Source organism: Aulonocara sp. 'chitande type north' Nkhata Bay, linkage group LG13, assembly GCF_057382095.1.
Source record: "Aulonocara sp. 'chitande type north' Nkhata Bay isolate Kocher_YH1m ecotype deep benthic linkage group LG13, A_spYH_male_GT1.1, whole genome shotgun sequence".
NCBI classification, from domain to species: domain Eukaryota; kingdom Metazoa; phylum Chordata; class Actinopteri; order Cichliformes; family Cichlidae; genus Aulonocara; species Aulonocara sp. 'chitande type north' Nkhata Bay.
Window position 1 is genome coordinate 24130432 of NC_141356.1, and position 13221 is coordinate 24143652.

At 38.6% G+C, this 13221-nt stretch overlaps 1 protein-coding gene across 1 annotated transcript in view; it reads right to left on the minus strand.

Annotated features, from left to right (window-relative positions):
- LOC147316116 (protocadherin-15-like) overlaps positions 1 to 13221 on the minus strand; it is a 181365-nt gene that overhangs the window by 64398 nt on the left and 103746 nt on the right. The window contains exons 18-20 of the mRNA XM_086259324.1: positions 10662 to 10755; positions 4847 to 4975; positions 122 to 427 (exon numbers count right to left, since the gene is read on the minus strand). Of these exons, the coding sequence (XP_086115450.1) occupies positions 122 to 427; positions 4847 to 4975; positions 10662 to 10755 (529 nt within the window). The remainder of the gene's footprint in view (positions 1 to 121; positions 428 to 4846; positions 4976 to 10661; positions 10756 to 13221) is intronic.

The following is a 13221-nucleotide window of genomic DNA, read 5'->3' on the forward strand; positions in this document are numbered from 1 at the left end:
TGCTAAATTGCGAGCTCTTGAAGTTAAAAGATTCCAAAAGCCTTTTTAACACAAACACCTGTACCATACATCAGGGGAAAGGAAACATTTAGTGAAAATCGCTTGGACATCAAGTTCTTACACTTAGCTGCAGGACTACAGTTCCCACAGGGCTGTTCTCAGGCACATTCACCACATAAGTCTGCTGGGAGAACACCGGGCTGTTGTCATCGATATCCGTGACCTGGACTGAGACAGTGAAAGAGGTCCGTCGCGGGTCTACTGCCTCATCCGAGGCTTCAACCACCAAGTCATACTGACTTCTTGACTCCCGATCAAGTGGCACTCGTGTGTAGATGCTTCCATTAGCGCTTATTGTAAACAAGTCGGGATGATTCACGATCCGGTAGCGCACCTGGCCATTAGCGCCTGCATCTGGATCTGTGGCCTGGGAAAAAAATAAAATGATCAGAGGGCTCAGTTATGGGAAGATTAATGCTTATCTTTGTTTATTCAGTGCAGAAATGCAGAGAATCATAATATCTAGGCAGCTCGCCCACATAAATTGAAGTCTTTTCTTTGACCTCGCATGGGTTATTTGATCTCTGACACTTGCAGCCTTTGTTCTTGCTGATTTCAAACAATTAACATTAAACGCCGCAAAACCCAAAGCGAGTTACCACATTTTAATGGTGGAAGCAGTTAATATTATGCTAAATGAGCCATCAATGAAATGCAATCAATACACTTCTTTTCATTCCTGAAGCTGCTTTAGAAAAACCTGTGGGAAACAACGAGAAACCATTTACATATATCAATACTCCAAGAGAGAAATATTCATCAAATACATCATGTGAAGAGCTGATTATATAACTGAGATGCAGAGGTTTTCCTTTAAAAAAAAAAAAAAAAATTATTATTACAATAATTATCAGAGAACTAAAGACCCAAAGGAATGCTACTGTGATGTCATTATGATCATGCAGGGTTCAAATAAATACCACAGAGCCAATCATGGGTCATTACATATATATGCCCGTGTCTATAAAAGCAGCGGCTATATTTAAAAAACAAGAACAAAAACCCAACTAAGTAAAGTATCTGAAATATTTACAGTCTGTGGAAATTGAGGGAGGAAACAGCTTTTTTCAGGGAACTGCAGAGTTGCATATGTATATTTAAAGTTACAGATGACAAAACATTACATTAAATTAGCATTTGGGATATTAATGGCTATGTATCTGTTTTCAAGACCCACTCCAACCTCAGCATTACATTATATGATCCAGATGATGAGTTTTCTTCACACTGAAGCAGTTTCTGTGGGGACACATTTGGACAGCATTTCTTAGTAATCTAACTTGTGAGTTTTAAATTGTGAGCTCGTGGGCAGGCTCTATATAGTGACTCTGAGAGCAATAGATGATCCTGCAGGTACAGGTGGCTTCAGCACAAAAACAGCTTGAGTAGGTGGGTTTTAAAGAACAGACCCACGCAGACCTCTAATATAGTACAAGGGAAATGAGTCTACTTTGTGCTCTGCTGGTGTGGGTCTAGTAGATTTATTTATTTTTTGTTTTTGTTCTGGATCATTAATGTTGAAACCTAAAATTCATTCTGAATTGCCCCCTTCTATTGCACTTATTTTTTTCTGTTCTCTGTCCTCTACAGTATTTTTAAAAATAAATTCAAGCACTGATGTCTTCATCTCAACAAAATCTTAAGGGGTGTTTTTGAGGAGAGTAAAGAGCTGCGTAGCATCTCTTTCAGATGTCTCGAACAATCAGACTCACTTTATCAAGGAATCTGTGTGGTAAAAAATAAAATAACATTTTAAATCTTCAACAGCTTGTCCAATTAGCAACAATTTCTCATGATGCCTCCATGATGTGTGCGACACAAGCGCTAATCTATCTGTCCTCCAGTCATTTGCGTGCTCAGATTATGACTCCCTGCTAAGAGCAAATAGAATGGGCTTATATGGTTAGGATTTGTAAGTCACAGAACAAACGGCTCTATTAGCATAACCGGCAAAGCTGTCAGTTGTGATAACCTGGTAAATCATCTGCAGTCTATATGAGTGTGTACAAAATAAGAACAGGTGGGAACCAGCTCCAATTACTCTAACGATAATCCAAAATGCTTTAAGGCTAGCAATAAGCTACTTAACAGCATTATGCATTTCCACTGCAATCATCTCCACTGTTGGCAATTGCCTAAAGCTTTGTGGCTGGCTGGATTGTAACTTTCTTCCTACAGGTGAATTCAAAGTAGTACAGGAAAACCGAACCAATTTTATTGGTGGAAATCAGATTTGAATGTGAAATACTTCAGTTGAAACAAATAAGCCTTATGCCAGCAGTCAGCATCCCACCCTTCCCTCCTCTATCACTTAGCACATTATGTGACAGTAAGCTGTGGGTTACTGATTTGATAGGAGAGCATTTGTTCCGCAAGACAGTTATAGACATGCACACAGTACAAGGCTTCTACAAAATCTCCACATCACAAGATGTTTTCTAGGTTTTCTGAAAGAAAGCTGCAAGTTACTAAACATTGGTTGGTGTGTCAGGATAGATGATGAAACATAGAGAAATGTTTAAGCGATGTATGTTAAGTGACAATGCCCTGGATGGTAAGATTTGTTTTGCCCTTCTTTTCCATTTTCTTTGCCAAGATGTCATGTGTCATCGCAGTGTATGAACTCAATGCAGCAGAGGTATTGAACTGCCAGAAGCTAAATTCATTTTCATCTAAGATAAACTCTATTATTAAACACCAAGCCACCTATTATTTTTGTTCAATTTCTTTTGACCTCACACAGTTAAACAATGTTCTCCTGCATATTTCTATCTAATGTATTCATGCTTGCTGCTGTACATTACTGATGATTCCAAGTGGCTAAAAAGGTTAATATCAAATGTGATGAAGGTATCTATTATTGCACCTCTTGTCAACTGGAATGCAAATGGCACATGTCATTTTGCTGAAATGTGGTGATTTATATTTTAAGCTAAAAGCCCACAGTTATCATTATATACGCATTTGCACTTTTCCTGCAATAACAAATACTACTTTAGACACGACTCCTAATGTAATACAAAAAAGAGAAGAAAATTAACAATTGCGCTATCTGCGTTACAGACAGAGTTTATTTAGGCCCCTCATCCTGAAGGGCATGTTCGCTCAAATAATGTTCAGTGAGCAAGATCTCCAAAAATGCAAATATATGCTCCTTCCACAGAAAATAAGTAAAATGTCATGACGGGATTAAACCAAGGAGATAAACGAGAAAAAGCAAAGGGATTTCCTACACACAGGCTTAAGGTGGACATAGAAATAATACTTTAGGACTAACATTTTAGCCAATATTTAGACAACTATCTTAGGACTAAATTATAAATATCTGGAAGCTTTAATCCTTAAGCAGACATTTCTCAATCAGAGAACTATCAGTTCTCAATCCAGAAATGTATTTATGTAGTTTGCCATTAACAAACTGGAGCAGCACTATATCATCTGTTCTATATCATCTAGCAGTGCAAGCCTGCAGAATTTAAAAGTGGTATTGGATTTCGAAGAATGTTGAAAAATGATTTAAGAATTGTATTTTAGCATACACTTGTTTAAAAATTTCACCTAAATTCCAAGTCTATGTTTTTATTTTTGGACTGCTATAGCAAAAAGATTTTTTATTTATTTGTTTTTCATACAAGACCTTGATGGAGCCCCTCAATTTGTCAACTATATGGACCATTTTAAGTCACTTCCTCTTTCCTTTTATTCAGGCTTCTTGTAATTGGTTGCCAGTTGTTAAAAAATAGATTTTCAGGACTTTGTAATATAAGATACTACACTATTGTGAGTAAGTACGTATAAAAGAACAGCAGGTCTCCTTTAATGATGAATCTTACTGACTTTTCAGGATTTTGCCTGATGGAGTGTAACATATGAGAAATGTGACCAAATATCACCAAAATGACTAACATTAAAAACATCACATTATATAAGAATGACTATTCTTTTTTTCCCTGCAATTTCTGCAGCTTTAACAGTGTTGCACTCAACAAAATGCCCCAATACGCTCTCGATCAGTTGCTATGGGCTAGTACAAGGGAAATCTGTGGTGTCTCTGCGTGCATGCGCATGGAGAGCAGGATTTTGTAGCGCTAAGTACTTTAATGTACTTTTCTTTTCAGTCACAAAGGCGCAGCCTCAACTCAAACTGGCATGCAGCCAGCTGAGGAAGAGTCAGTGTGGTGGACTAAGCTTTAATCTAGCTGCTGGCTGCATTTGTGAGGAAATACTTGGGAGTAAGACTGAAGGGAGCTCTACTGCATCCAGACACCAAACTTCGTTCATATGTCCTTTTGTCGCATTTCACACGTCATAAACTCCAAACATTTAGCAGCAGCCCATTTCCACACGCACTAAAAATGTGAAGGGTTGCTTGATATGAAATGTGAATATCCTGACAAATGACAAATGTCACTGATCTGGTTATGCCTATTTACCTTTGGAGGCAAGATTCTTTTTTTGTATGAGCAATTACAAAAAAACTGCTATAACAAATTTTATGTACGTGGAGATTTTCTAAAGTGGTTGCTGGGTAAATCTGTAAACCTTTTTCTATCCATATGAGGCCATTGTTTAGAAACTGTTTAGAAATTGTCCATCTAGTTCAAATTTAGTCAAAAAACAAAACATGTAGAAGGCAGTGACTGAGAAAACCTCGGAATCTTTCATCTGTCAAGCAGACGTGTTAACCAGTGTCTTGTATCAGTGTTCCTTTAAAATATGAGGACATGCAACAATGAACAGAACACATCAGATTTACAAGGCAAGAACAGAGGGACATTACACTTACCCTTACTCGTCCTACAAACAAGTTGGCCTCTTCTTCTCGCACAGAAAAATTTGAAGGTATGGTGAGGTCAAACTTCGGGTCATTATCATTGACATCAGTAACAACTATGTTCACAGTAGTTGTGGTTGTCTAAAGGAAAAACAGTCAAACAGAGAGCACAATAAAACTAATGTTATTCACTTCACAGTGAGTGTTCCCTTTTCATAAACAAAGATGACAAGCACAACTAAAAAGGCATCAAATGTGATATAATGTAATTTGAGTAAATACACTTTGACATGAATAATTCATAGGGTGACTGTTAAAAGCTGTGTCATGCTCAAGTAGACATTTTAAAAAGGATTAGGATTATAATCAGACAACTTTTTTGGAGACCTGACAATTAAAAATAATAATTATAGTTGGAAATACTTTCAAAATACATTTTGTTGGAGATAAATGGAACCATTTAGCATTTATGAGTGAATCCATGAGCTCTCATTTAGATAAAAATTAAATACTTTGTACAATTCTAACAAGCTTATAATTATTTATGTATGTGTTTGGAATCAGCCACCTTTATTTTTCAGCATAGCCTGAAATCCCTTAACCAAGCTGTCTTGTCACTTTAAAAAAAACAAAACAAAAACAGTATCCAGGAATAGTTCTCCAAGCTTCTTAAAGGACATTCAAAGCTCTTCTTTAAATGTTGGCTAACTAAATACTGATTTTACCCAAAGATTTCAAATTTGGATGAATTACTCCATAGGAACTCTTATCATTGATTTTCAGTCCAGCTCTTATTACCTCAGCCTTTTCTTCTTTATTCCCCTTCCTGAAGGATGGCTCCTTGCTACCCAGACAATTTCTGACTAAAAATTTCAGCTAAAAACGATGTGAACAAAGAGCCTAAAGACACCATTTAAAATTCTCAGTTTTATGCTTGAAAGAGTCATAGGTCAGTGGGAAGTTGCCCAAAAAAACAAAACAAAAAGACAAACATTCCTCTGAAAATGACCAGGTAAGAAAAAGTTTGAATGACCTTTAGAAAGCCTGGAAAATTAATTTACCATTTAAAAAAAAAAAAAAATACAAGAAAGCCTGGTCCTTGGAAGCCAAATGTCAAGAAATGAGAGGTGGCTCAAGACTTTTGCACAGTACTGTATGTTTCAGAAGCAGCTAAAATAAAATGACTTTCAACCAAGTCCAGCAAAAACACTAATTCACTCGAAAATTATTCCTAGTGTAGGGAAAATGTTAAAAGCCAACCATAAAAAATGATTCTGCATAAAAAGCACAATCATTTGGAACAACTACTGTAAATGCTAAAGTGTTTCAAAATATCAACTTTTGGTCAAACTATTATAATGCTTTGTAGCTGTGACAAAGAAACTCACATGCACCAAGTAAACGTGTTGGAATTTAAAAAAAATTCTATTATATAAATGCCTTTAAACACTTTGGGTGCATACTGCATGTGCATACTGATAACGGGATTCTCAGTAATATTCAGTAACGTAAAGGCAGTCATACATGCCAGCTTTCCATACTGTAAGTGATGAGGGACCATAATTAAACTCAGTACACCATTGTGTACAAATGTACATAAGCAACTTGTCTGTATACAACACATAGAGAACTTCTTCATTCCTTCTTGGGAAAGATGCCCTGTTAGTAGTTATTAAGAGAAAATTGTACAAGGTTGGGGGCTAAAAGCATGAAACTAGATCCATCACATCATTCTTCCTCACTCATTTACAAGGCCAGTGTGGGCCACTGTGCTGCTGTTAACCTTCAAACAATGACACAGCACACACACCTTTAGCACTTCTATAAATCAACATAGAAAATTGGCTGGATATGCACAATCTATAATCTCTCAGTGCCCTGGGAGGAGCATGTATGCAAATAATGGTGTAAATGGTCTCCTTTGGGGGGAAGAAGGATAGGAAGGCTGTGGGAGGAGTTGGGCCTTGCAAAAGAAAAACTTCCTGGGAGACAGCTGTTTGGAGCTGCCCCGACAGATGAGACATTCAGCGGCACATTTCACAAAGAAAATGACCTACTTAATGTCACCTTCATCTCACCGTCCTTTGGGAAAACCTCCACCATTGTTGTTTCTTTGTACTACCTTCTGAGACATACATAATCGGCCTTTTCATGGAATTTCACACTGCAACTTATCACGAAAACCTGCCTCTGTTGCTATATCACTACTGAAAGTAGGAAGTTAAAGGAGGCAGTGTTGTGATAGGCTGTGCGTAGTTTTCATTTCGCAAAAGACCTGAAGCCAATTAGTGTCTTCATCCTGGCGTGGGTGTCCTTATCAAAGCCAAAACCCCCTACCACCATGGACACGAGTATGATTAATGAGCAGCTATTATAGATGGAGCTCTGTGATGCCTTGTGTTATGTCCTCACAGTCTAAAAGATCCAGAGGTGGGTGATGTTCCTTTTTTTGTTTTTTTAAATGACCATCCAAGCCAAAAGCCATGTTGCAGGGACTGATATGATAAGCTTGTTAGGAGTCATGTACTCTTTCCTTTTTTTTCCCTTCCCAGCATACCATTTTTTGGGACACATGTCTGTCTGGCAGTGTTTGATCTAAGCCTGTCCAGTCGAGATCACTTTTAAATTTACCACAAAGATGGGCACAATTTTTTTCATCCACGAGTACAAGAAAGAGTTAATACCGTGAAGGAAAATGCATGCGTGCATGTGTGTGTCCAGATTTGACTGCACTCAAAGGGAAGTAGCACCAGGGGGAAGTTGGCTTGCTAGCTCCTTGTGGCAGGTTTCCATGTATACCAAAGTTCTGGACTAATTACACATCCAAATCCCTGGTGTCCCCATCCTTTTCTCTATCGCTCTCCATCTCTTTTCTGTCCCCCTCCTCCTGTGCTTATTTTGATCCTTTCCTGTATCCAGCTGTCTAGGCAGCACTCTCTTGCACTGAATGACTTCCTCGCCTCTATTCTCCTACAAACCTTTACCCCGTCCTCCTCAATCAACTTTTCTTCCTGTTGTGACAACATTTCTTCCAAGTTGTGACATTTAGCCCACACAAGTCAGCCAACAATTTACTGTGTTTTCCCCCACACACATAAACACACACAATTTATAGGTGAAGGGTGTTGGCTTGTACAAACTGTCCATCAGTAGGTAGGACAAAGAGCATCAGCTTGTGTTTACCTCATTCTGAGAGGTGAAACCTCATCTTACATGCTCTTTATTTATTTGCTCTTTCCTCTCTGACCCCACCACTGTCCATCTGCCCCTCCCTCTCTAACTGCTGCATGATGTTCTCCCTTTGCACTGCTCTCACAATTACTGGGAAATACTACAAATTCTTTGTCATGTATTACTCCACAACACCAACACATTATATTTGCCAGCAGATACAAATTAGCTGTAGATCTCAGTTGTCATGAGTGTGCAGGTGAGAGGGGGTGGAAATCAACATCACCCTATTGACAGCTCATCAGCTAATGTTCACGGACTATCAGACACAGCATCTTAAAAAGGAAACCACATTTCACCTCTGCCTGGAACAGATACAGCTGCAAAAAAGAAAAAAAAGTGCCAAGTGAGCTGAAGTGTAATTAAATTAAGACAGTTTATGTGATTATCTGCTCTTCGTGGAAGACACAGAAGCCAGCATTCAATTTTTGTCAGAATGCCTGAAGTTTTTCCAGCCAAAATGACAAAAAACAGCTCTGTGAATATAAGGACTCAACTACCTGTGATACCTCTAAATGGAAGACACTTTTTAAAAGATGCACTCAGTGCTGAGAAAACTATACAATGGTGAGATCATTGATGTTATCCGAGCTATGGTTTGGACATGTGGAAATTAGGAAGTTTACTATATGGGGGTGGTTATAATTAAAACTTTGCATAACGGGACATGTAGCAATTCCAAGCGTTTGGATGCATTTTAGAAGCTCAAAGTATGTCAGTTTCACAGTTATGTGGCAGTACTCATTTAAATATCCATCTGTCCAAGATTTTTTTTTTGTGCTTTTCTGTCATTCTATATTAACAGACTGAGTATTACATAAGTCATGATGCTTTTATTACCACACAACTCACGTATTTAACACAAATACAGTAACTGTACAATATATGCAGAGCAATCTAAAAGGTAAAAGTAGCTGTAGGTAAAATTGATTTGATCCATTTGCTCTACAAAGAGCTATGCTCGAAATGGCATTGTGTAAGCTGCATATTAGTAACAGGCAATAACAATATGCTGGTTAAGGTACTTCTGTCTTAGCATTTGGTATTTGCCATTTGTCAGTTAAAAACTATAATTTTATTCCAGGTGAATTATTTCAGGCTTTTTAAAACACTTTTTGGCCAAAAATGTACTGCCTGGCCAACAAAGTCTTACCTATTTGCTTCAATTTAACCAAGCAAATAGGTATATGAGTCATTAATTACTACAGTGGCTGGCAACAGGTTACTTACTGTAACCCCAGTTGATGCACTGAATAGCTTTTCATTTCTTAAACAACTGATCTGTGTTCTCTGATCACGGAAAAGATGTCACTCTATTTCATGAGGGTCAAACTATCGGCCTGCTTCAAGGAAAGGAAATAACTAAAAACACTGCTGATATTGCTAGAAGGATTATGATGAACCATCATCATTCAAGGAAGAAATGTGTTTGGGGGAAAAAGAAGAACTCACAAATATATATAAAAGAGCATTTCCACACACAATATGATGAGAACTCAACAGGTTCAGACTGAACAGCAGTGTAGCCTTAAGAGAAGCACTTATCAAAAAGGGTAATCAGGGAAAAAAGCCTTCAATTTTCTAGGGAGCATAAAGATTGGACTCTGTAGCAATGGAAAAAGTCAGGTTGTCTGATGAGTCTAGATTTATCCTGTTTTAGAGTGATGGGTGCATCAGGATAGGATGACAGGTGGATAAAGTATTGCACCCATCATGCTTAGTGTCTACTATACAAGCCTGTGGGATGGTGTTCTGATCTGGGGTTGCTTCAGCTGGTCAGGTTTAGGTTTAACAACATTATGTGCCCAGAAAATGAGGTCAGCTGACTACCTGAACATTCCACCATGAGCAGGTTTTTTCCATCAATGGATTTTTTCTTGATGATGTCAGGAATCATCAGGCTCAAACTGTAAATGAGTGGCTATCTTCGCACATGGATTGGCTATCACAGAGTCCAGAACTTAATCCCACTGAGAATCCTTGTTATATGCTAGAGAAGACTTTACTCAGCAACTCTCCCAGCATCAATACAAACAAATTGGCACAACAAAGTTCTGGACAGAACTATATGTTGTGACACTGCATACGTGTACACAAACAATGCCAATGGAAATTTGTGCTGTAAGTTAAGCTAAAGGCAGACCAACAAAATATTAGTGAGAGTGTTTTTTTGGCCGGTGACACTCACTCTAATTTGAATGAAGGGGAATGAGTAATAGACAGACCTGGAATCGATTTCAGATGAACACAAGTGGGGAAAAAATAATCACACAGACAACTGCTACCAGAGAAGTTATTAATGAAATGAAGTGAAGTGAAAAGCTCAAGCCGAGAAGCCAAATTCAAACAATTCTAACTTCACTGCATGGGCTAAAATGACAGTCTGTCACAAAAATCACAGCATGATACTCTCAGAGCTCAAACACACAAGTGGATTTTACCAGAATAAGTAGCATGTGGAGTCATGAAGCCAAATGCACAAATTAACAAGCTTGTTTGAGAATATTTTGCTTGTGATTAATGTTTTCAAAAGGTTTGAAGACCATCAACCCTGAGGAATCAGGTCATCAGTTTAGATAGTTTAGATGTCCGTTACCCCTCCAGGGTGACCATCTGAGGCTGTGACAATCAGACGGTACTGGTCAGTTGTCTCTCTGTCCAGAGGCTTGTCCAGAAGTAGAAGGCCAATCCTGTGGAGAGGGGTCAGAGAAAAAACTTGTATTACTTTTATAAAGGAGGACACTTTGATTGTAATTATTCCTTTACTTTCTTTTTGTGTCAGGTCATTAATTTAGGGAAATATGTTGGATATATCACTTAACAACATGATGTATGTCTGCATTTCATTATTTGCATTCATTTCAGAAAAATTAGGAAAAAAGAATGTTGGCAATGATCAAAAAGAATGAGTCTGGGATGAAGAGCAGGTGTGAGCTTAAATGCTCCCACTCTGTCTTTCTCTCTGTAGCCAGTCTCTTGCTCCCAAAGCACACGGACAGGCAAAGATTCATGTTCCCCTTCTAATGACTGCAGCAGACACCGAGACCCTCCTGCTCGTTCACATGGTATAATTTGGCACTCTGGCATTCCAAACACAAAGTGTGGATGCATTCCCATGCAGAGCACTGAATTATCTTTGTTTGCACACAGGCACACAAGACATGAGTAAGTGCAGCCATACAAAAACACACAGCATGCACAAAACAATTCCAGTGACACACTCAGGAGAGGTTCTGCCAGAACTGCAAAAAGGAAGGAAAGAGGAATGCATCTGAACGCACTATTAGATTAATGCCCGTTGCAATTCCCTGCTGTCCCCATGGTCCTTCACATTTCTAATTTAAAGCTCCTGTGGCCAAGCAGTCCAAGCAGAACCTGGCCGCTACTTTTCTACTGCCTCTGCAGCCCATAACTGTGAAACTATAGACCCTCATTTAACAATCTGACAGGCAAGTACTGACACCTCCATCAACACTGTCTATTTTTCTAAGTACTTGCCCCAAGGTTATAGTGAACACACTGCTTTGAATCCACCACACCTGATGATCGGTGGTTCAAAAGGCCAAACGCAGTTTTCTAAAACCACCATAAAAATGCAGAACAGCTTCCTTCGCTGGCTGCTGTGCTCATGTTTATTTATACATAAGCTGGAGAGGAGAAAATAGCATTCTATTCTGAATGAAAGCACAAGAAACCATGATGTGTGACAGTGAAGATATACATTGATAACTGTCATTATTATAGTGATAATGATGATGATCTTGATGGTTATTAAGACAAAGATTAAAATGATTAATTCTGCTAGTCTGGGGGTTTTTAATTTTCCTCACAGCAGCTAAAGTATTGAACTACACTTGAGCGGCTGGGTCTGAGGAGTTCACTGATCATGTGCGATAGAGCCCTCCCTCCTCTCCCCAGCCAACACAAATGAAACAATGCTGTCAGATCTATGGGACACTGTTAACAGCATCATCTAGAGTGTCAGCGCTGCACTTTAGCAGCTATCTAAATAATAACACTAACATCTTTCATTTTGCTCTTATCATGACTCTTTATGGTAAACTGTACTTGATGTATAGTGTCTATCTGGCTAGGCAAGGAGCGGAAAGGCATAGCAGAGATTATCATCTAAGCCAAGATGAAGTTCATTCATGCCACAAGGAGAAAGTTAAGCTACAGCTGCTGCATTGTTATGTTTGTTGTTTGCACAGTGCTGTGCAAAAGTCTTGAGCCACCCCTCATTTCTTTACATTTTGCTTCAAGAAGCCAGACTCAAGTGGCCTTAGTTCTCTTTCAACCTATTTTCAGTCCAGTTCTTGTACCTGACCATTTTCAGAGAAATGTTTTCACCTAACACTGACCTTTGAATCATTCAAGCGTTCAAAAAGGCATCAAGTCAAAGGAAGATGAAGCTGTGTTGTTTCTACACAGACAGCTGAGCAAAGAACCAATTTTAAATCGTATCTTTAGGCACCTTGTTAGAAGTAAACTGTCACAAAAAACACAATAACGGTTCTCATGTCTTTAGTTGAATCTATAGAAATATCAATGACAACTCAGTTTGACAGGCTTAAAAAAGTATTTTTACACCACAAATCATATCTCAGCATGGTGTTCTTAAACAGTTTGAGGAAACTGGACAAAAGAAGTGACAGACTTGCAAGACTATGTAAAGTACACTGAAAGTCATGTGTTTGACACAGGCATGACACAGACCTGACAGATGGATTTTGTACATCAATTGAAGCGAGCTCATTGGAAAGGTGGCTGTCAGGAAGCTATTACAGTGGGGCAAAAAAGTATTTAGTCAGCCACCGATTGTGCAAGTTCCCCCACTTAAAATGATGACAGAGGTCAGTAATTTGCACCAGAGGTACACTTCAACTGTGAGAGACAGAATGTGAAAAAAAAATCCATGAATCCACATGGTAGGATTTATAAAGAATTTATTCGTAAATCAGGGTGGAAAAGAAGTATTTGGTCACCTCAAACAATGAAAATCTCTGGCTCTCACAGACCTGTAACGTCTTCTGTAAGAAGCTTTTCTGTCCCCCACTCGTTACCTGTATGAATGGCACCTGTTTGAACTCATCATCTGTATAAAAGACACCTGTCCACAGCCGCAAACAGTCAGACTCCAAACTCCGCCATGGCCA